The 21698-nt window shown below is 36.7% G+C and overlaps 4 protein-coding genes across 7 annotated transcripts in view; 3 read left to right on the forward strand and 1 right to left on the reverse strand.

Annotated features, from left to right (window-relative positions):
• Positions 1–4410, forward strand: part of LOC136818504 (6-phosphofructo-2-kinase/fructose-2,6-bisphosphatase-like) — a 58829-nt gene extending 54419 nt beyond the window's left edge. For 2 of the 3 annotated variants that reach the window (XM_067074848.1, XM_067074846.1), the window contains exons 13-17: positions 66–170; positions 1726–1918; positions 2373–2437; positions 2845–2900; positions 3589–3791. In XM_067074848.1, the coding sequence (XP_066930949.1) occupies positions 66–170; positions 1726–1918; positions 2373–2437; positions 2845–2900; positions 3589–3706 (537 nt within the window). In that variant the 3' untranslated portion in view covers positions 3707–3791. Of the gene's footprint in view, positions 1–65; positions 171–1725; positions 1919–2372; positions 2438–2844; positions 2901–3588 lie in introns of all 3 variants that reach the window. The other variant, XM_067074847.1, reaches the window with a different exon arrangement.
• The window catches only part of LOC136818438 (uveal autoantigen with coiled-coil domains and ankyrin repeats protein-like), a 221249-nt gene that overhangs the window by 176588 nt on the left and 22963 nt on the right, over positions 1–21698 (reverse strand). The gene's annotated exons all lie outside the window — the stretch shown is intronic.
• On the forward strand, positions 14449–15851 carry LOC136818452 (actin-related protein 6-like). Its single transcript, XM_067074793.1, has one exon. The coding sequence runs from the start codon at positions 14487–14489 to the stop codon at positions 15684–15686; it is 1200 nt and encodes a 399-aa protein (XP_066930894.1). The 5' UTR covers positions 14449–14486; the 3' UTR covers positions 15687–15851.
• LOC136818475 (RNA helicase Mov10l1-like) overlaps positions 16839–21698 on the forward strand; it is a 120037-nt gene continuing 115177 nt past the window's right edge. The window contains exons 1-4 of the mRNA XM_067074809.1: positions 16839–17889; positions 18135–18250; positions 18636–18708; positions 19555–19764. Coding sequence (XP_066930910.1) covers positions 16871–17889; positions 18135–18250; positions 18636–18708; positions 19555–19764 — 1418 coding nt within the window. The 5' untranslated portion in view covers positions 16839–16870. The remainder of the gene's footprint in view (positions 17890–18134; positions 18251–18635; positions 18709–19554; positions 19765–21698) is intronic.

The following is a 21698-nucleotide window of genomic DNA, read 5'->3' on the forward strand; positions in this document are numbered from 1 at the left end:
TAATAAAGTTCCTAGACCCTTTAGCGTGTACTTTTGATTATCATTTTTTATTCCATTCCAATTAGGGGATTTGTGATAACATGACTTATGAAGAGATACAAGAGAAATATCCTGAAGAATTTGCAAGACGTGATCAAGACAAATACCACTACAGATATCCAAGGGGAGAGGTAAGAAGAAGAAAATCATTCCTGAATTTGTTAAAATGAAAGGTAAAAAATGAAGAAAGGTTTAACTTTGGCCTCCTTGGTGCTGGAAACTTCATTCTTGGAACAAGGGTAATTTGAAGCTTCCCGATTTCAGCTATTTCTCAACTTCAGTTGAGCTACAATCTGACAATGTCTGTGTGTGTGTGTCTGCCTGTCACAAAAACTTTAGGGCAGCCTGGAGACTTCAAAAATGCTTGGATTTGGCTGAAATTTGTCACACTCGTTTCTTGGGTGAATATCTGGGGGTTGTTCTTTCATTTTTCAAAAATTTTGATTTTTGGGGCCTGGGGACGAGTTTTTCGCCAAAACGAGGTTAAAACTTTGGTGCTGCCTGGAGACTTCAAAAATTGTTCGATTTGGCTGAAATTTTGCACACTTTTTCCTTGGGTGAATATCTGGGGGCTTTTTTCATTTTTCAAAAATTTTGATTTTTGGGGCCTGGGGACGAGTTTTTCGCCAAAACGAGGCTAAAACTTTAGGGCAGTCTGGAGACTTCAAAAATTTTCGGATTTGGCTGAAATTTTGCACACTTGTTCCTGGGGTGAATATCTGGGTTTTTTTTCATTTTTCAAATATTTTGATTTTTGGGGCCTGGGGACGAGTTTTTCGCCCAAACGATGTTAAAACTTTAGAGCAGTCTACAGGCCTCACAAATGGTCGGATTTGGCTGAAATTTGACACACTTCTTCATTGGGTGAATATCTGGGGGTCTACAATTGGGCCTATGAATAATTTGAAGACACTGAAGTTTAGCCCAGTGCGTTGCGCACGTTCGACTATATAAATACTGCGGGTGTCCCACGAAAAGGTTTGCCCGTTTGGTGGCTAATTATGTCCGCAAAAAATGTGGATTTTTACGTGATCATCTTTTTCATTGTAAAGGAGACGGGCAAACTTCTGTGTACAACTTCTTGAAGTTGCTTAAAGTAATTATGTCAATCTATTGAAATCAGCTTGACTCGTAAAATGTATCGCTGGAGTCATTAAATGGTCAGCAATCTATTCATGGCGTAGTGGTGTGGTGGTCATCGATCTTAACTCCCGTCTGGGAGGTCCGAGTTTGATTCCTACTGTAGTACTACGGTTCATTTGGCAAATGAGCATACCTTTGCCCGGGTCAACCCATACCATGTGAGGGGAATTGGGTACCACTACTCTGATGTAAGAGTGTGGGTGATATGCAAGACAATGTGGTGCGTGGTGTCACTCATCCCGTTCTGCGCCTGCGACGGGCTATATGCTCTCCTGCACAGTTTGAGTGTCACCACTATGCATAATGGTATCTATGTCTCGCGTGCACAGAACCAGCAGTGTCTGGACAGCGATAAGCGTTCCAACTTGAAAAAGGAGGAATTCCTACTTCGTAAGGAGTAGGACCCATGCCCCAATGGGGAAGGCTCATAGCATCAATCTATTCATACCAAATTTCAAGCTTGCCACGCTTCTTCTTATTTTGAGAAAAAAGTGTGCGGCGTTTCCTTCAATTTATTTATCGTTGTTTTTTTGTTGTTTACAGTCTTACGAAGACCTGGTAACGCGATTAGAACCAGTCATTATGGAGCTTGAACGCCAACACAACGTTCTAGTCGTATGCCATCAAGCTGTGATGCGATGTCTATTGTCTTATTTTCTTGACACTCCTGCTTCTGAAATGCCATACATGGAAGTTCCCTTGCATACAATTTATAAACTCACACCAATCGCATACGGTAAGGTTTAATGCAATATACGGGCTCCGAATTAGTTATTTGCTTTGGTTCTTTTGTGTTTGTACTACGAAAAAAAATATTAAGTAAAAAAATATTAAGTAAAAATAGGCAGCAAATGTTATGAAATGTTGATAGATTTGCTTATATCACTTTTGATATCCATGTATTCGCTCACAGCTCTTAACCCTTGGAACATTTTTTTGTAAATTACGGAATGATCTGTAATATATCAACTACTTACGTGACCAAACTAAAGTTTTGCAGTCATTAATCGCCAATATATATATCAACTTTTTGCAAACCATTGGTAAAATATTCAATCTCTGTTGGGGAAACGTCCGGTCACCAAGGGGAGGGGGTGGCAAAAATTCGCGTACGTACTATAGGGACTTCCTTTTAGAGTACGCATTACGAATAAACTTTTAATCATCAATTCATCTTTCTCAATGTTCAGGTTGTCGCGTAGAAATGTTCAAACAAGATATACCATGCGTCAATACACATCGACAAAAACCTACGGTAATAAAGATTTTCCCGACTAAAATTTTGTCACCGAGCGATTTTCCGTCACTTGCCGACGAGTTTCTTAATCTTTATTGACAATGTATAAGGTGGTTGTTTATATTCTAATGGTTTCGGATGCTTCATGGTAGCGAGGTAATCTTGTCTAGCCTTCAAATAAAGTATGTGAAAAAGGCATTGTAAACTGGTCCATGTCAGAAAAAAGTATTCACTCCCTGTTTCTTTGGACAAGAAAGATTCTCTTTTGATAGCTGTCTACCCGAAGGTAGGGGGTGGCCCATGATCCTTGCCTTATTTTTTTACGCAAAGGGACACAAAGTACCATTTTTTACTAAGTAAAAAGTCTCTTTGGTATGATAACTAATCTGTTTCTTTACTCCCATACTATCCTCTTTGTTTTTCAGGACGTTCGTTTGGATCGATCTCCGGACGCCGCTTTGAGCACAGTACCTGAACACGAGTAAGTCTAAATCTCGTAACAACGGATCCAAGCTTTTTAAAAACAACTCCTTCGATGGCTACGATTGCTTTTGAATTTCTCGTCACTCAGGCATAATTTGTTGATGACATTGTATTGAGTCTAATTGGCCATTTGAATAAATTTCCTTCGATTCTGAACTTTAAGGAACCGCCTATTACGTGATCTCATAATCACAAGTTCGTAAACTAGCAACACGGCAACGCCATTTTTTTTTTGGGGGGGGGCTAAACTAACGTCTTGGAGATGGAGTCTCCAGTGCAACTGCTCCATCAACTGAGCTATCGAATTCATTACGTATTTGAAAACTCGTTCGGTAACGTCATCAGGTTTTCGACTATACTCGTAATGAATTCCGCGATTTTCAGCAAAGTCGTGAAAATTTCCTCCTTTTAAAGGTTTTGTTTAATTATTTAAGTGTTCCCGTTTCATATCAGACACATATTTAATATCAGGACCCATCAAGGCAGTGTCTGCTTATTGTTATATTATGCTTATATAAGCAAAAAAATGTTTTCTTTTCCTCTTTCTGACCAATCTTGCTCCACATCCGTTACAATCCAATGTGAAAAAGCTTCTAAATTAAAATTGATGAGTAAGCAAACGATATCACTCTTATTTTAAAAACAAAACCTTTAAGTATTTTCAACTTTTCACTTTTTTTTTTTAGAATGGGTGATTATGATGCATCGTGGAACCGAAACTCGCCTTTAAAAACTGAACGCGCCATGAATTCAAAGGATGGTTTACCAACGCTCGAACCCATACAACCACAATACCAAATGTAAATATGTGTAAATGAACATTGTAAATCTACAGGCATAGTACCTATGTTCACCCTCGGCGCGCCCGGGGCGACTACGTATTTTCAATGATGTAGGATTTATTGGTTCATTAGACACATAATCGACTATTGTGTCTCAATCGTGACTTTTATATCCTTTTTGACTTTATTTGAATAGTCTGTATGTGCTTCAGTTATTTTATTATTCTCTGTGGCGGACAATATTGAAGGAATTTCAGAGGATTTTTGTTTGTTTGCAAGATAACACTATTATATTATGACTTCAATATATGATTATATGACAGTCAGGGAAATCCCTCAATTGCGGTATACTGCAATTGTAGTAGTTTTCATTCGTGGTTAGCCTGCAAAGGCTTATAACGGCTACATACAGTGCTGGTCGACGAAGATAAACATTGGGGAATGTGTCCTACTCCTTACAAAGTAGGAATTCCTCCTTCTTCAAGTCGGAACGGCGCAGAACGGGATGAGTGACACCACGCACCGTGATAACTGACTTCAATATGTATTGCATTTTATTTTATTATTTTGTAAAAAATATAATTTTTTTTATTTTTTTGATGTTATTTTGAAAAGGTAAGGGTAAACGGATGTAGATTTGGTTTACTTTGACTTTCGAAGGATTTGATCAGCTGAATGTTTTAATTTTTGAAACAGATTTTGAGACCAAAATGGTGGATTTCATTATTTAAACTTTCTTCATCAAGTTCAAAGTTAGTTTTTAATGTACTCTTAAGAATTTTTATCCAAATCCCAGCTGGCACACAACGTTGTTTCAACGTTTATATAACGTTCACAACGTCCACATAACGTTAGATGAATGTGCGTCAGCTGGGATTGTTAAGGAAAATCGAGCATGAGATAAGTAGGTTTCCACAAGGATAAGTCACACATATAAAATATTGGATTGTAAAACTTTTGTAATATTGATATTCCATAAGTAGTGAAAAAGAAATGAATATGTATATAGAGAAAGAAATGTGAGAAATAAACTACCTTATCGGTAGGAAATTGGTCGATAAAAAGTGATGATAAATCGCACATTGAGACAAATCACGCTTTTACTCGAAGTTTTTATGTGCTTGTTACATGACATTTATTTTTGGATTGATTCAAATTTATTGACACGAATAAAGTTATCAGCTGTATATAAGTTGTAAAGCAACTAACATATTAAAATCACGTGATCTTTTTCTAGAAGGAGCACGAATCCGTTAGTGGATGCCAGCAGCCTACTTAGTACCCGGTACAAAGTTGTAATTTTTTTTCGAAAAAGGACCACCACTCTGGTACAAAGTGGCATATCACTCTGTATCACTTACCAACTTGGACCACCCACGACCCAGCATACTACAACTTACTAAAAACTACCGACCCCCCTGTGAATTTTTATAAGGTTTGACATAAGCATAAGTTAAAATTTTAAAGAGTCGTTTGTGCTTTTCAAACATTTTTACTTCAAAATAAAACGCTTCAAGCTACTATAGAGTCTCCCGGGCACTGACTTTGACGGCCGGCGGGGACGTGCCGCTGGAGTTTGGAAGGTGTGGACTCTGTCAGATAAGGAATTTTCGGAAAATTGGGACCCTGTGAGAACGAAAAATCTCAATTTTTCTTATTTTCACCCTGAAAGTGGCAGATTGGCAAAGGTCACTGAAAATGACTGCAAGTAGACGAAAAATTGAAAAAATTTAAATTTCCTCCACCCTGAAAATTGTCCAAAATAACCAGAAGTCGACCCTGTAATGTAAGATTCACATCTTGAAATTTAGTAAATTTATGGGACCCTGTCAAATATCTTCAGAGCCTAAAAAAGTGACCCTGAACAGCGGCACGTCCCCGTACCTAATTTTGCCTCCCCCCGGGAGAGTCTCTTTTACTTGAGTGTCTCCCTAAACTAACTCGTCTCCTTCACCCAGCGCACCGTCATTCCAAACGCGGCGCAAATCTAGCCACTCGGGGCTTTATACTCATTTTGTTAATCCGGGCTTTCCCCGATATCCGATTTCAGCTCCCGATATTTATTGATTTTTTTGCGCGGGATGCGCGTGGGACAATTCAAAATGGCGGGACTTTTTGAGGAAAGAAGAGGTAAACTTTTAAATTTTCATTTTATTATTTTCTTATAGTTAGTCCCAAGGTTTTCGACTTGGTGATCAGTGTGTGACATGAAATTCTACTAGCAAAAAGGTCTATTATTTTTTTATAGGTAGTTCCAAGGTTTTCGACTTGGTGATCAGTGTGTGACATTTTTTCTATTTCTATTTGGTTGAGTTGCAGGAGGCTTTGAGGCCTATTTTCGCAACTATAGACGCTTTCAATGAGCGCCCCGTCAGCACCTTGGACTGACTACCCAATTCCCCTCACATGGCATGGGTTGACCCGGGCGAAGGTTCATTCACTTGCCAAGTGAACCGCTGCGAGTGGGAATCGAACCTCAGTCGCCTGTGTGTAGTAACCAAGGTCAATGACCACTAAACCACATCGCCTTAAACATGAAATTCTACTAGCAAAAAGGTCTAGCAGTCAGGCACATCCTGGCAAATGAACAGGGTGAGCATTTGCATGGGGTATTCGTCACCCAGTGTAAATGAGATAGGCGTTTCTCAGGCTAAAAGCGTGAAAATGAATAAAAATGAACTTCAAACTGAAAGAGGGAAAAAAGGAAGAAAACTGGGAACTTTATTTTTTCGTTAAAAGTTTCTTCAATCTTCGAAGACAAAATTGACCCATGGAAAAAAAATTTCATCTATGCAGTTCTTTGAAATGAAGCAAAATATTTCCAACCCGGTTCAATTGCGTGGGGTATTGAGTGCTATTGCATCACTTTTGTTTTCGACCCCTTGCATTTGTCACCAATCAAAAGTGAAAAATACCCCGTTCATTTGCCAGGATGTGCCTGACTGTCTAGTAACTAATAGATTATGTCAAGATAATAAAATAGAGCTTTAAATTAAAATTTAAAAATTTATAAACGTTATATCCTACAGTGTCAATCGAACAACTTCAAACAAAAATCACAATTGAACCCGATCAAATAATTGCGATTCGATTGTCGAACGTAATCAAATCTCAATCGAACGACCGATTTCTGGGTAATATTCGATTCTGTTCAATTGCGTTTGAGTAAAGGTTAGAGATTGGTTCGATAGACCTTTTTGCTTTTCCATCCGCCATAGAATTGTCGTGGTATAATTCCCTTAGAAAGTACCTTATTGGAACTAATTTTCGCGGGAATTAATTTTAGCATTTTTTGCGGTTTTTCATCAAAATTGCAAAAATTCTTAGGCCACAAAAAATTTCGAGAGTTAAAACCCGCAAAAATTAATTCCCGGGAAATACAATTTTTTCCAATTAATTATCGAAAAATTTGAAAAATCCCTAGGAAAATGAAAGAAATTTGTCCAAAAAAGGGCAAAACTGGGCATGCGTTTCATGTGTTGTGTAAAATTGCTTATAATTTGGCTGTTTTTTTTAATTAAAAGGATTGCAATGTTTACTGAACTTTTAGTTTGATGGATGAACTTGTTTGATAAGAATGATACCAAGAATTTCATTCAAGGTTTGTTACGACCCTCGACATGGCCCGAGAATTCTCAGGCCTCTTCGGGCCATGTTCGGGCCGAGAGACCCTATCAATTCTTTTGGCCCGAACATGACCCGAGTCATTCCCATGTCAGGAGATTCCATATTTTAAAAATTGATTCAGCATGTCCAGTCAAACAAAATAGTACAAAATAAGATTTGTCTGTTTTGTTTATATCGCTCAAAAAAACTTAACGAGCTTCCCGTGGGCACAATGAAGTATAAGCCTGAAGGGTTAGAAGTCAATCTCTTTGGTAGGATTTGAAGCCAACAAATCCTACCAAAGTTGCGCGGCCTTGAGCGGCTCGCCTGGTTTTTACACAAATGACAGATTGAAACTAAAATTTACCGCTAAATTTCGAAAAAAATATCAATCATAAACAAAGGAATTGCTAGATTCAATCTGTCGTCAAAAATACGGCGCATTTTTCAAGGCTTCACTTTGGCTTGAACTCTAGCCCTTCGTGCTTTAAACTCAATGCGTGGACACGCTTCACTTCAGTTTAAGACCATGACCAGTTTACTAGCAAATATTTCCACCCTAAGTATATTTATAACTATGTTTTCATACCAAATAAGACATTTAATATTTATATGAATTTACAACATTCATATATTTAAAATATAATTAAGAGAAACCAAGTTTTTCTCAAAGAAAATGTTAAAAAAATTCAGTCCTGAAATTACACGCCTGTTTAAATCATGTTTTCAAAAATTGGCCCGAGTGTGGCCCGCGTGTGGCCCGAATTCTCGGGCCATACTCGGGCTTTACGTGAATTCCAATAAAAGTTTTGGCCCGAGAATTCTCGAGCCATGTCGAGGGTCGTGGTTTGTTTTGATTATATTACAGATCAAGAACAAGTGGAAATTAGGATACCTTCGGCCAATCTCTCCTAACTAGGAGAGTTGTATCCTAATTTGGAGATTTAGGTATCCTAGATAGGAGAGCAGACACTTTGACCTGAATTTTTGAGGTTACTGCTTTGATCAGCGTTTGGAAAACTATTCAAACCTTTTCTTCATCGAGATTTGCACCACTGACCAAAATTTCAAGTAATTTTCGCGCGATTAAAGCGTTGGCGTATGCTAGTTACCGCATTTGAGTGGTGTTTTGGGCTATAGTTTTGCATTCCGCCAGCCAAACTCAATGAAATTCAGTACACAATCTCATTTGCTTATTATTTACATATTGGAAGTGATAAGATTGCATGGATGTCTCTGGTTGGTGAAAAATACGTCAGGTTTTTTGGATTTTAGTATCCTAATTAGGATGTTGATTGCTATTTTGGATACTTTTTTGTATCCATGTTAACATACTCTCATAAGTAGGAGAGATTGCTGAAGGTATCCTAATTTGCACTTATTCTTGACTGTTATATTAAAGTGTTTTCTTGTAGAAGAAAGATTAAATTTGCTTCTCTTAAAAACTAAAAATAATTACATTCACTCATCTCTTAGAACAACCACTTCAAAAGACCATAACATTAGACATAAACTCAAGCTGAAAAATCACCAGCGAAGGTAGTCAAAAAACAATCCTTATTCGGCTGACGGCAAATTATTCTCCTGGGAATAGAGCTGCCAAATGATCAAATCAAAACATTGATAATGTGTGACGTCATAATTACTGCTTTCAGTTTGCGTGTTTTAAAAGTTCGATGTGTGTACTCTGTCTTCGTGGAATTTTTTAATGGCATGAAAACAGAATATGCTACTGTGAGATCGGGTAACTTGCATCAGTGGAGGCAAACATGCATAGCCCTCAAATGACTGACTTGTCTGGTCATTAAAATACAAAGTTAGATCAAAACAAATATAATTGAATACAATCGAACGTAATTGAAGCAATTGAACGGCAAATCCTGGGTAATATTTGATTGCAATTACGATTCAATTGCAATTGCGATTCGATTGTGTTCGGCAATCAAATTGCCAAATATTTGATAGTGTTCAATTGAGTTCAATTGATTCAGCGTTCGATTCGTTTGATTGACACCATATGGTGTTAAACACTTTCAACATGCTCGCTCTAAAGCTCTAAAATAACACGAAAACCAGAATATTATTTGTCTAAGGGAATCAAAACTATAAAGCACTTACAAACTTCCATATTAGTGTAGCTGGAACCTCGATATTCCAGGATTAGAAAAAGCTCTACCTATTGTCTTTTTTCTTTAAAGAATCAACAAGCCATCAACATCGATAAATTACACACATTTACTCAGAAACTTTTGACATTATCTGCTATTATATGACTTTCTTGAAGCCGTTCCGAAATGAACCAATTGGATATGTATCGGAATTCCTATGGGATTGTAAAATAAGTCGGAAAAAAACTTTTCCCGGGAGTTTTAGGAAGAACAGAACTGCAATCATTTATTTTTTATTTAACCAGATATTTAAGTTTGGGCTTAAAAATACCTAAATAAATAAGTTAATAATATTCAATATATTATTTGTCTCTCAGAAAATAAACACTTGAATTGAATTGAATTGAATATATTTTCGCTGCAACACAGCAGGATAACCCCTTACAAAAAAAAATAGATTTCTCTAATACAATGGGGAACCTAGAAGAAACTGAAAAATTATTACAGAACTAAAGAACAAATGAATAAACGATTATCATAATATTAATAGTGACACAAAATAATGAATATAAGAAATATTTTTACTTTTATTTTATGAAAAATTTCTTTGAGTAGTTTTATCTATAAAGTTCTTCCTGTTACACGACCCACCCCCTCCCACCCTGGGAAAACACACTAAGCTCATGCACACACAATTACGCACACACACACACACACACACACACACACACACACACACACACACACACACACACACACACACACACACACACACACACACACAAAGATTATTCGTTTTCAGTTTTGTATTTGTCTAAATAGAATTTTGTAGCTAAAGATTTTAGTTCATCAGTATCAAGGTTGTGAAAATCAGTGTCAGGATGATTTATTAGTAACTCATTCCATTGTTTTGACGAAAGACGAGAGAAAGAGTTAAGTCCAAAATTTGTGGTTTTGACCGTTGAAAGTTTTAGTAGTTTAATAGCTTTGCCCCTGGTGCCAGTTTTGTGATCAATTTCATCAAAATTAAGTGTTGATAGGACATCAGATGGAAGATTACCCTGGAGGTATTTTTGAATAAATAAGATATTCATTACTTTCACCTGATCAAAGATTTTGAGTAATTTAAGTTCAGCAAACAGGGGAGTGGCAGAAGTTCTTGGTTCACTAAAGGTCATGAGTCTTAGTGCAGTGTTTTGAAGAGTAAGAATTCTATGTGTGACAGTATTGTCACACAGTCCCCAGAGTTGACTAGCATAGCGAACATGAGAAGCAAAAATTGCATGATAAATGTTTAGAAGGATGTGAATTGGAACATAGTGACGAAGTTTGGATATTGCCCCATTTGCCCTTCTCAATGTAGCAGCAACGAAAGAAGTATGAACCTTCCAGTTTAGATGATTGTCAAGGTGAACACCCAAATACTTCACACTCTTACTTGGTGATAGAATTTTCCCGCAAAGCTTAATTCTTGGAATACAGTCCATCTGTCTCCAAGGGGAACGAAAAATAACAAACTCAGTTTTGCTAGCATTCAAAGAAATTTTGTTGGCATTAAGCCAGCTGACTAAAACTCTGAGATCAGCATTAACCCTCCCACAAAGACTCCATACAGTTTTTGAAAAAATTTAGTAAATGAGTATCATCAGCAAAATGATATGTTTCAGAGGTTCTTATACAGCGGTGAAGATCGTTTATATACAACAAGAACAGCAGAGGACCCAAGACTGAACCCTGAGGAACTCCATGATTAATAGATTTTAAAAGGGAATTTGAGCCTGAAAGAGAAACATACTGGGAGCGGTTAGTGAGGTAAGATCGGAACCAGTCATTAACAATGCCTCTGACTCCGTAGTGATCAAGTTTTTCAAGTAAGATTTCGTGATCAACTGTGTCGAAAGCCTTTTGTAGATCGACAAATACACCACAGGCAAACCCACCATTGTCAAGATAGTTTCGGATACGTTCGACAATATTAATGAGTGTATGCTCAGTAGAGTGAGCCTTACGAAAACCAAATTGTCGAGAGTAGATTTGATTATGGTTTTCAAGAAAATCAGAAAGACGTGAGTACATCACTTTCTCAAAAATTTTTTCAATGTTAGATAAGAGTGAAATTGGCCTATAATTAGAGACTTCAAGGGGAGAACCTTTGTGTTTGAAGACAGGCACAACTTTGGATATTTTGAGAGTAGAGGGAAAAAATACCACTGAGAAAGGAGTAGTTTATCAGCGCCGATATTGGCACAGAAATATCAAGTCTTAAAAGTTTAAGGATTTTTATAGGAATACTATGAGGACCACTTGCTTTATTTAATGAGAAAGAGCCAATCACCTTCGCAATTTCTTGATTAGTGGTTGGTGCTAAGAGGATGGAATGCAGATTTGGATCTTTCATGAAACTGCTGAAGTGATTGTAAGAAGGCGGCATTTTTTCACGAATAGAATCAGCTATAGTAGTGAAGAAATCATTGAAGGAATTGGCTACTTTCTCAGGATCTGATGTCAAAGAGTCACCTGTGATGATTGAAATGGGTGATTCTGAGTTAGCCCTTGTTGAGATTATATCGCGAACACCAGACCCGACACCAGACCAGACTTTTCTAGAGTTTTTAGAATGGAAATCAAAATATCTGATGTAGTGGTTTTTTTTACTACGTCTAGTCAAAGTGACTATCATATTTCGATACCTACGATATAATTCATAGAGTCGATCTTTGGACTCCTTAGTTTTAGCCTTAGCGTGTTTTTGTTTGGTAGTGGTCACGTTTTTTTATTGACTTCAAAAATTCCTGGCGTTATCCATGGTTTTGTTTTTGATCTAACTTGACGTTTGGTAAGTTTGACTGTGGGTAGATGTCTCTCTACAAGTACTTTCATTCTGTCATTAAAAATATTGAAACAGGAGTCTGGATTATGACCAAATCTCAAAAAAAGGGTGTCCCAATCAACTTCAAGAAAATCCAGAATAAATTCTTCTCGGTTGAAACGAGACCAGTCTTGCTGAAAAAAAGTATTATCTTCACCGGGAAACTTACCTTCAAATGATGGAAAGAGACAAAACTGGGGGAGATGATCTGATATGGAAAAGCATATGTTGCCAGATACAGTTCCATTATCAGATGGGCTAGAAATAATATTATCAATGAGAGTCCTTGAGTCCTCAGTTATTCTTGTTGGTAAAAGGATCTGTGGAAGTATAAGATTAGAATCGAGGATATCCATGAAGGACATTATTTCTGAATCATCCTCGCATTTCAAAAGATTAAGATTGAAGTCTCCAAGAAGGAGGAGTTACTTACAGAACGACATCGTTTATCATTTGGAATACCCCCGTATTTGGACCATTCTATTGTGGGCCCAAAATAGGGCGGAAACTAAGTAGCACCTTCAGTGCAAGATTGCCGCCTCATCTTTATTCGCCCACGCGAGAATGCGAGCTAATCATTTTTTCTCGCGTGCTCAAGGGGAAAAGGAAAGTGGTCGATATTCTTTGAAGGAAAAACGTCAGAAACAAACCCAAAGACCAAAAGATGTATTTTGTTGTTAAGAATCGATCCTGTGAAGATGAAAAAATTTCTGCTTTGCGCTGAAAAACTCTAATTTCGATCTTCCTTTAAGGTAAAGAGGTTGCGAGATTTGGGTTAGCAAGGCAAAAATTGCTAAAAAGCTGGTAAAATCGTAATCCTCAAAAATCGAAGTTTCAGCTTCACTGTACACTGAATATGTTGGATCTAACAAAATTAATAACGACACTGTCATCATTGACAATAAAACAAAGGATTTTCTGTCAAAAGTCTTGTAAGCATTCCAACAACTTCCATCGAAATGATCTGTCAGAGCTAAGTCTACCATTTTTAGCGCAGTCCGAGGATTGAGCCGAGAACGCTAGCAGAACGACCGCGAACTCCTGCGAACTCCCTCGCAGGTGAAAAACTCTGTCAATCATTTTCTCAAGCAAAGACTATGCAAAGAGATTGGGCTCTTCCAGAAAAAAACCATTCATGGGGGGTGGGGAGGATATATTGTCCAGGGGTATTGAAAAAACCCTGAAAAACTGCCATGTCCATGGGGTGAATCTGATGTCCAGGGGTAAATATTTGTGTCCAGGGGGTCAATTTGATGCTTGTCCAGGGGTGAATCACGTGTCCAGGGGGTGAAAAATCGAAATGTCCAGGGGTAGATCAAAGACAAAATAATATATCCTCCACCCACCATGAACGAATTTTTTCTGGAAGAGCCCATTCTAGCTTTACGATAGTGCTGCGGATCATCAGTGGATAGTAATCAATTATCAAACTTGGTTTGACATTTTACAAATGAGTGAGTTTGAAATTTTGACTGCCATCCCTACCTTATTAGCGTACACTTGCCTAATTCCGAATGGTTTTCAATGTTTTCAATCAAATTTCAAGCACAAATTATCAAATGAAAAAGTTTTTGTGAACAGAACAAAATTCAACCTTTCCCCTAACAAAAATTTCAAATAATATTCCATTTACCGCTAAATAAATGTAAAACAAAAACATGAAGCTCTCAAACGTTCCTTATTACAGACATTCGTCCCTTATCCCGGACGACGTCTCTTTTCTATAAAATCTAGCAAACTTCCACTTGAAATCTTTCTTGAAAGTTGAAATAGAGAGCTGTAGGTAAGGTGTCCGGAATTAGGCACTGTCCGCAATTAGGCAAGTGAACGCTAAGTGGATTAAATTTTGCATGGATCAATGTTTTTTTGCCAAAACCCCCTGGCAAAATGAAAGGAATTAGGTATAAAAGAGCCTGATTTGCGTACAACTGTCTTAAAGTGTTTTAAAAAATATTTGTGGTTGGCTATACTGGGACCGCTAGTGCTGCCAAGCTACTATTTTTTTGCTGGGCACAGTTTTTTTATCAATGATTGTCATTGTCAATGATTGTTTTTCCTATTTGGCCTTAGCAATATTGCTAGTTTGATTTAACAGTATTTTTAACTGTATATATATAATATTATCCGTTAGATTTTGTCATGGTAAATGAGTCAAAATTTTATTCTTTTTTTCGTAGGTAAATAATTAAAACATACACAATAGTAGGTAGGTCAATACAATGGCAACTCAAACGGCTGTATTAGATCTAGGAGCAAGTACTTGTAAATTTGGCTTGTCAACTGATGCAGACCCAAGAGTCATTCCAAATTGTATTTCCAAAGCTAAAAATGAAAGACGAAAAGTCTTCTACGGGGATCAGCTGAGTGATTGTAAAGATTTTTCTGGATTGTTTTATGTGTTACCCTTCCAGAAAGGTTATTTAGTAAATTGGGATGTTCAGCGTCAACTTTTTGATTACATGTTTTCAAAAGAGAATCTCAAAGTGGATGTGACAGAAACCAATTTAGTTTACACAGAGCCTATTTTTAATTTTACATCCATAAAAGAGTGTTTGGATGAGATTTTCTTTGAAGAACATCAGTTTAAAGCTGTCTGTCGTAAAAGAACTGCTGAACTTGCAAATTTCAAACATGCTGCTGAATCAGCAAAGAATCCCCTGTGTAGTCTAATTGTAGACTCTGGGTTTTCCTTCACACATATTTTGCCGGTCTGCCAAGGTCAGATTCTGAAGAGGTCTGCACGTAGAATTGATGTTGGTGGTAAAGTGATGACAAATTATTTGAAAGAGATTATCTCTTATCGTCAGCTTCATGTGTTGGATGAAACATATGTTATGAATCAGGTGAAAGAGGATTGTTGTTTTGTTTCCACTGATTTTAACCATGACATGGAGACTACAAAACAGAAAAGGAAATTAAACACCATTGCTAGGGACTACATATTACCAGACTATACCAACGTCAAACGTGGTTACATAAGACCAATTGAAGAAATGTGGACCAAATTCACAGGTACAGAGCAATTACTGAAAATGAACAATGAGCGTTTCACTGTACCTGAATTACTTTTCAATCCATCAGATGTTGGTATACAGCAAATGGGAATACCAGAGGCTATTCACCATTCTATCCAAACAACTGAAGTCCTTCAGCAGCCTCATTTCTATCAAAATATCATCCTTATTGGAGGCAATGCTGCAATACCTGGTTATCACAAACGTGTCACGTCTGATGTCCGCAAATTATGTCCAGATGTTTTTGATTTGGATATTCTTTGTCCTGATAATCCAGCCACTTATGCATGGCAAGGAGGTGTGACATTGTCCAAAACTGCGGATTTTGTTTCGAAATATTGTATCACTAAAGCAGAGTATGAAGAATCAGGGAAAAATATTTGCTTTCAAAAATTTGATAAGTAGCTTTATTCATTGTAAAGGAGATACGACTTTGTTGATTTTGAAAACTTAATAGAACTTTGTTTTTCCTTATAATAGTGTTACTTGTTTTAGATTGGTCTGTCAAACTTTGTAATTTTAGCATAGATTTATGTTTATTAATTAATAATTACTTATTTTTTCTATTTACATTTTAAGCATTATTGCTTTCTTATAATTTGGGCCAAACATTAGGATCTGTAACATCTTTATAGGAGACAATCAAATAAGTGAGGGGGGAGGGGGGGCTTCCACAGTCTGGCAAAAACCATTTTGCCCAAAGTCTAAAGTTACAGTCAAAACTGTATAAGCAAGAAGCAGAAGTAGTCTTTTTCAACAAAAAAAAAACATCTAAAACCATCAGATATAGAATGAAATTTGGATAAGAAAGTACAATGTTCTGTTAAGAAAAGTTTCCAGAATCGTTTGTTTTTACCTACTTTTTGCTTTTACAGTTTTGCCTGCAATGCCAGACCTTAGCCTCTTAGAATTTGTGTCAGGTCTCAACATAGTACCGCCTCACAAAAATTACTTCCAGTTTTTGAAAAAGGTAACACGACTACGTTCTAGAAAAGTTGTCAAGAAACACCAAGAGTTGACGACCATCTGACCAATGAAGTAGCTAGAATAAAGGGCTAGAAACGAATCTCCTTGGTAAGATTTAAAGCCTACCAAATCCTACCAAAGTTGCGCGGCCTAGCGACAAATGACTGATTGAAATTAAAATATTTAAAAGATATCACTCGAAAACAGAGGAATCGATAGATTCGATCCATCGTCAAGAATACGGCGCATATTTTAAGGCTTCACTTTTTCTTGCCTGAGAAAGGTTACTAAAGATTCGATTCTAGCCCTTTGGGCTTATACTTCATTGCATCTGACATACTTGAATCCTTGTTAACAGTAAACCCTCAAATCGTTTTCAAAGCCTTTAATGAGACTGATAAGTTATCTTTTTCAAGTTAAAGATTTCTTGTCCTTGTAAACTGTAAAAAGCTTCCCCTCAATTTGACTCAAAAAAGAAAAACCTCTATATAAAGCAATATTCCTTTTTAAAGTAGTTAAATCATTCTGTTTAGTCTTGTTGACCTTCTCATAAATTTAATTTTAAATTAATCATATTGTATTTTGAAGTTTTTAGATAATGCTCTCAAATTTAATACGCCACAATGTTCTCAAATGTGATACGCTACGTTGCTAGCTATATCACTGGTGGTTCTTTAAATGAAGAAGTTAGTTCAGATGAAAAAGATACTGGAGGCAAGTTCATAACTGATAGTAATGACACTGATGAAACTCCTGAACCTGATTGTAATCAAACCAATAAGCTTGAAGAAGACATTGTTGAGCCAGCTGAAGGTAATGGCCAACAAACCAACAACTCCTCTGGTGACACTAGCAATGCACTAGAGCAAACTTTATATGGAACAGTGACCAGTTTTTTCAACACCAGAGGATTAATAAATGATGAAATTTATTTCTCACAACAAGTCGTTATCGGTAGTGACCATCCTAAAGTTGGAGATAACGTTGTCGTAAAAGCTTCTCGGTCACATAAGGCTGGAGGATGGGTTGCTACCAGCGTTCAAATTACCGCTTTATGGGACATAGATGATGATGAAGAGACTCAGGCTAAACCTGTCAAAGATAATATAATCGGCACAGTCATTAAGCTTTATGGAAACATGGTACAAATTAAAGCCACTATTGATTTTCAGGTACCCATCAGTAAATTCAAAACTGGCTACAGACCTTTTAATGGTGATTGGATTAATATTGAGATATGGAATAAAGGAGATGAATTTCAAGTTAGTGGTATTCAAGTGAACGATATTATATCGATTTCTCCTTTACGCGAGAAGAAAATTACAGGTACTGTAACTGATATTCAAAGTCGAAACGGTGTTATAAACAGTGAAGTGTATTTTTCATTTGCTATTTGCAAAAGAGGTACTTTCTACAAAAAAGGTGACAAAGTCACCGCCATGGTGATAGAATCCAAACAGACACAAGGGAATTGGAGAGCTGTGTACATTGAACATATAAAGAAGGAGGAAAAAGAGGATGAACCAAGAACACCTAAAGATGTTAGCTTGAAAAATATTTTCAATGGTATTTCCATAGCAAAAGAATTGGCGTTTGGAGATATCAATCTTGGTGAAAGACAGAAGAAAACTATTTTCATAAGGTAAATCATTATGCTTCACTTAGGATCCCTCATCAAATTTGTGTGGTACTGTAATAATGTTGAACAATTTTACGCTTTGGGGACGTCCGATTTCTCAAAAAAATGGTCAAAGATATTCAGAAAATGGCGAAAATAAGAACATTTTTAGGCTTCAAAATTTTGGACGTGTACAAGCAACCCCTTAAGGTTTACTCAAATTTCCCATAATTCTGATTAATTCTCAAATGTATTTTGCTTCTTTTTAGAAACCAAGGGCAGAAACCAGTGACATTCCAAAGTTTGAATCTCTCAATACCAGTACCGGGCTTTCTTTTCAAACTGAAGAATAGAGGGCATCGAAACTCAAGAAATAATCGAGACCGTAAGATTTGGTTTGGCTTTCATCTATGATTACTAAAATTATTTTCTTATTATTATTGGTATTATCAATCGAAAATAAGAGGATGGTGTTAATCAATCTAAACTCTTTGGGCCCCCTTTTTTCTGATTTTAAAAGTTTGTATTAACCTGTATTAACATCAATTTTACTGTCAAAATATTATTGTAAGATATTTCAAGTAAACCCTACGTGGGACACCGGAATACCGTCGTCTGTTTAGGTGAGCAAAGGCGATATAGAGCCATACATCAACTATCGACTTTGTTTTGTATCATTTACTGTCGCCCTTGATATCCTCCGATACATAAGTTTTCTACCTAGGCAAGTATGAATTCCTAATTAATCAGTTGATCTTCTTCATACTCAGTTCACATGCTGTCACCCAACCTTATCCTCAATCCTGGAGAAAAAAAAGAGTTACCTGTAGAATTCATTCCAAGGTACGAACATCTCAATTCATGATATACACCACTGGGGAGTAGTCTTCTGAGAACTTTTAAAATTTCCACCCAATACGTCACTTAAAACAATAGCAAAAGTGACGTATTGGGTGGAATGAAAACAGAAAAGTTGCATGATTTCGTGAAGTCATTGCAGTGGTGCATATCATGAATACATTGCTGAAGACAAAGTCTTGCCTAAAATATATCAGATTCCGAGAGTAAGAGTTTCCTGGATATGGATCTGCTTCTCTAGGGACGGAGGAGAAAGAGCTGAACCTATTTCATTTGCGCATGGAATGAGCAGGGTTCAGTAAAATTCATTTTGTTGTTAAAATTTTGTTTCATTGCTTTAACTGTATTTCATAAAGGTTGATTGTGTTAGATAAAGTTAGCTTGTCTTAGATTAAGACGTTGCAGTTTCTAGAACAACATTCTTTAAAAATGGGATAAAATTTCGCAGATTTCGGAGATTTGGGTGTCATCTGCAAAATTAAGCTCCAATGGAAATTTAGAAAGTTTGAACTCAAAAAATGTCAAATAGCTACTTTCAAAATGTTTACTGATATCAAGAAAGCGCCAACATGTAATAATGCGTATTTCAACAACCAACATGTATAATTTTACAGTAAAAGGCACAAATCTTGAAAGAATTGTCTTCAAATAGTGCTATCCGCGAAATTAAGTCCCCTCGAAATCTTAAAATTTCGCGGATGAGCTCAACCGCGAAATTCAATCCCTACAAAATTTCCCATTAAAGTAAGAAACTTGAAATAACGTCTTCGTCTAGACAATGTGGTCAGTTGAAAGTTTAAAATGTTAATGTTTTATTTTATTTTTTTACAGTAATATTGGTAAAGTTGAGTTTAACGTCACATTTCATTTTGACACCTTTGAACTGGAAACCTTGGTCAAAGCCAACATTGTTGATTCAATTCAACAGGAAATGCAACGTGAAATCACACCTTTCAAAGCACCCCAGACGTTCTTTGGAAAGAAAGTAAACGCAAGTTTTGCTGATGCTACCAGTGTGATACCTGGTCAAAGATTAGTAAGGTAATAATGTTCTAAACTGTATCTGTAAACCTGCCTTCTTTTATATTCTTCTGTCTGCTATTTTGTTTTTGATATCTTGTAAATGTTGTCGGTCGGTCTGTCTGCCAGGGGCTTGTGTGTTTGGGAGACACTGGGACATCTACAAAGTTCGATGTTGGTCATTTTATATTCCAATGCAATAATCTGTTAAAAAATGTTTTGTACCCGTATCAAGTAGGGCTGGGGCTACATCTACGGAGTATACCACAGATTTTTGCTTATTTCCCGCAGTTTTCTGCGGGTTCCCTCGATTCCCGTTAGATTTATTTTAAGGAAGTTAGATTTATGTTTCTCTTGTCAGAGATCTCCCGTCGCCGCCTGCGGGTTTATTGAGTTTTCCTGTGGGTTCCCTCGATTCCCCTTGGATTTACTTTTCTCTTGTCAGAGATCTCCCGCCGCCGCCTGCAGGTTTATTGAGTTTTCCTGTGGGTTCCCTAGATTCCCCTTGGATTTACTTTTCTCTTGTCAGAGATCTCCCGCCGCCGCCTGCGGGTTTATTGAGTTTTCCTGTGGGTTCCCTCGATTCCCCTTGGATTTACTTTTCTCTTGTCAGAGATCTCCCGCCGCCTGCGGGTTTATTGAGTTTTCCTGCGGGTTCCCTCGATTCCCCTTGGATTTATGTTTCTCTTGTCAGAGATCTCCAGCCGCCGCCTGCGGGTTTATTAGGTTTTCCTGCGGGTTCCCTCGATTCCCCTTGGATTTATGTTTCTCTTGTCAGAGATCTCCCGCCACCGCCTGCGGGTTTATTAGGTTTTCTGCGGGTTCCCTCGATTCCCCTTGGATTTATGTTTCTCTTGTCAGAGATCTCCCGCCGCCGCCTGCTGGTTTATTAGGTTTCCCTGCGGCCTCTCTCGATTCCCCTCGGATTTATGTGTTTTAAGTATATGAAAAATGAGCTAGTGCAAGAGGTTGTTATTTTTTAAATTTACTGATGACACTCATAACAAAATATTTTTGGAAAAATCCAAGCAGCAACCAATTACTATTTGATTTGATTATAATTTAATTCTTGTCTATTTGAGGATATTTTTGTATTAAGCAATTATTGGCCCCGTTCAAAAACGAAAATTTTGTAAAATGCAAGGGTGGCTATTTAAATCGTCGCAAAATTTTGCTGTTGATACAGCTTGTTTTTCTTTATTCTATTATAAGTGGTGTATTTCAAGAAAATAGATAGGTTCTATTTGGTTCTGTGCATGATATCTGTAAAAATCAAAGAGATTCCATTTAAATATAGTTATTTCGACGTTTAGTATAAATAACATTAATCATAATGAATTTCGTAATAATAGAGGTATTTCAGGTTATAAAGTTCATTAGGCGAGGACAATTCAATTTGTTGTTTTACGGGCCAAGCTAACCAAAAAAGAGGGTCGATTGGTCGGCGAAAAAATAAAAATAAAAGTAGCATTTCACCTATAAAATCTCCTAAAAAGGCAGCAAAAACTACTACATCTTGACAAAAATGAGAAATAAAAAATAAAAAGGCATAAAAAGGTCGAATTCATGGATAAATTGAAAAATTGAGCAAAAAATTCTCAAAACCTTTGAAAAACTATAAAATTTTGAAAATGTAGGAGTGAAAATAAAAAATTACTACCAAAATGAATTTTATTTTTATTTCGATTTTTGGAATTTCAGGATCGTTCGGGCCCGTAAAACAACTAATCAAATTGGTCTCGCCTTATAATTATATATAGAAGTTATATCAATATGAAGGTAGTTTACTGAAAGCCGGTTATTGTTAATACGTGATTGTAGATATTATCATAGAATGTTATTTTATTTACATTTTTATGAAAAAAATTAAAAGACTGTTATTTTAATTTTATTTATATTTTCGGAAGTATTATAGTTTTGTTCTGGGAGTTTGATTTATGCATTAGAGATTTTGA

Source organism: Clytia hemisphaerica, unplaced genomic scaffold (genome assembly GCF_902728285.1).
Source record: "Clytia hemisphaerica strain Z4C2 unplaced genomic scaffold, Clytia hemisphaerica genome assembly, whole genome shotgun sequence".
NCBI classification, from domain to species: Eukaryota; Metazoa; Cnidaria; class Hydrozoa; order Leptothecata; family Clytiidae; genus Clytia; species Clytia hemisphaerica.

Bases quoted from the DNA above. Each gene is read 5' to 3' on its own strand.
- LOC136818452 (XM_067074793.1), top strand. From the start codon at position 14,487: ATGGCAACTCAAACGGCTGTATTAGATCTAGGAGCAAGTACTTGTAAA.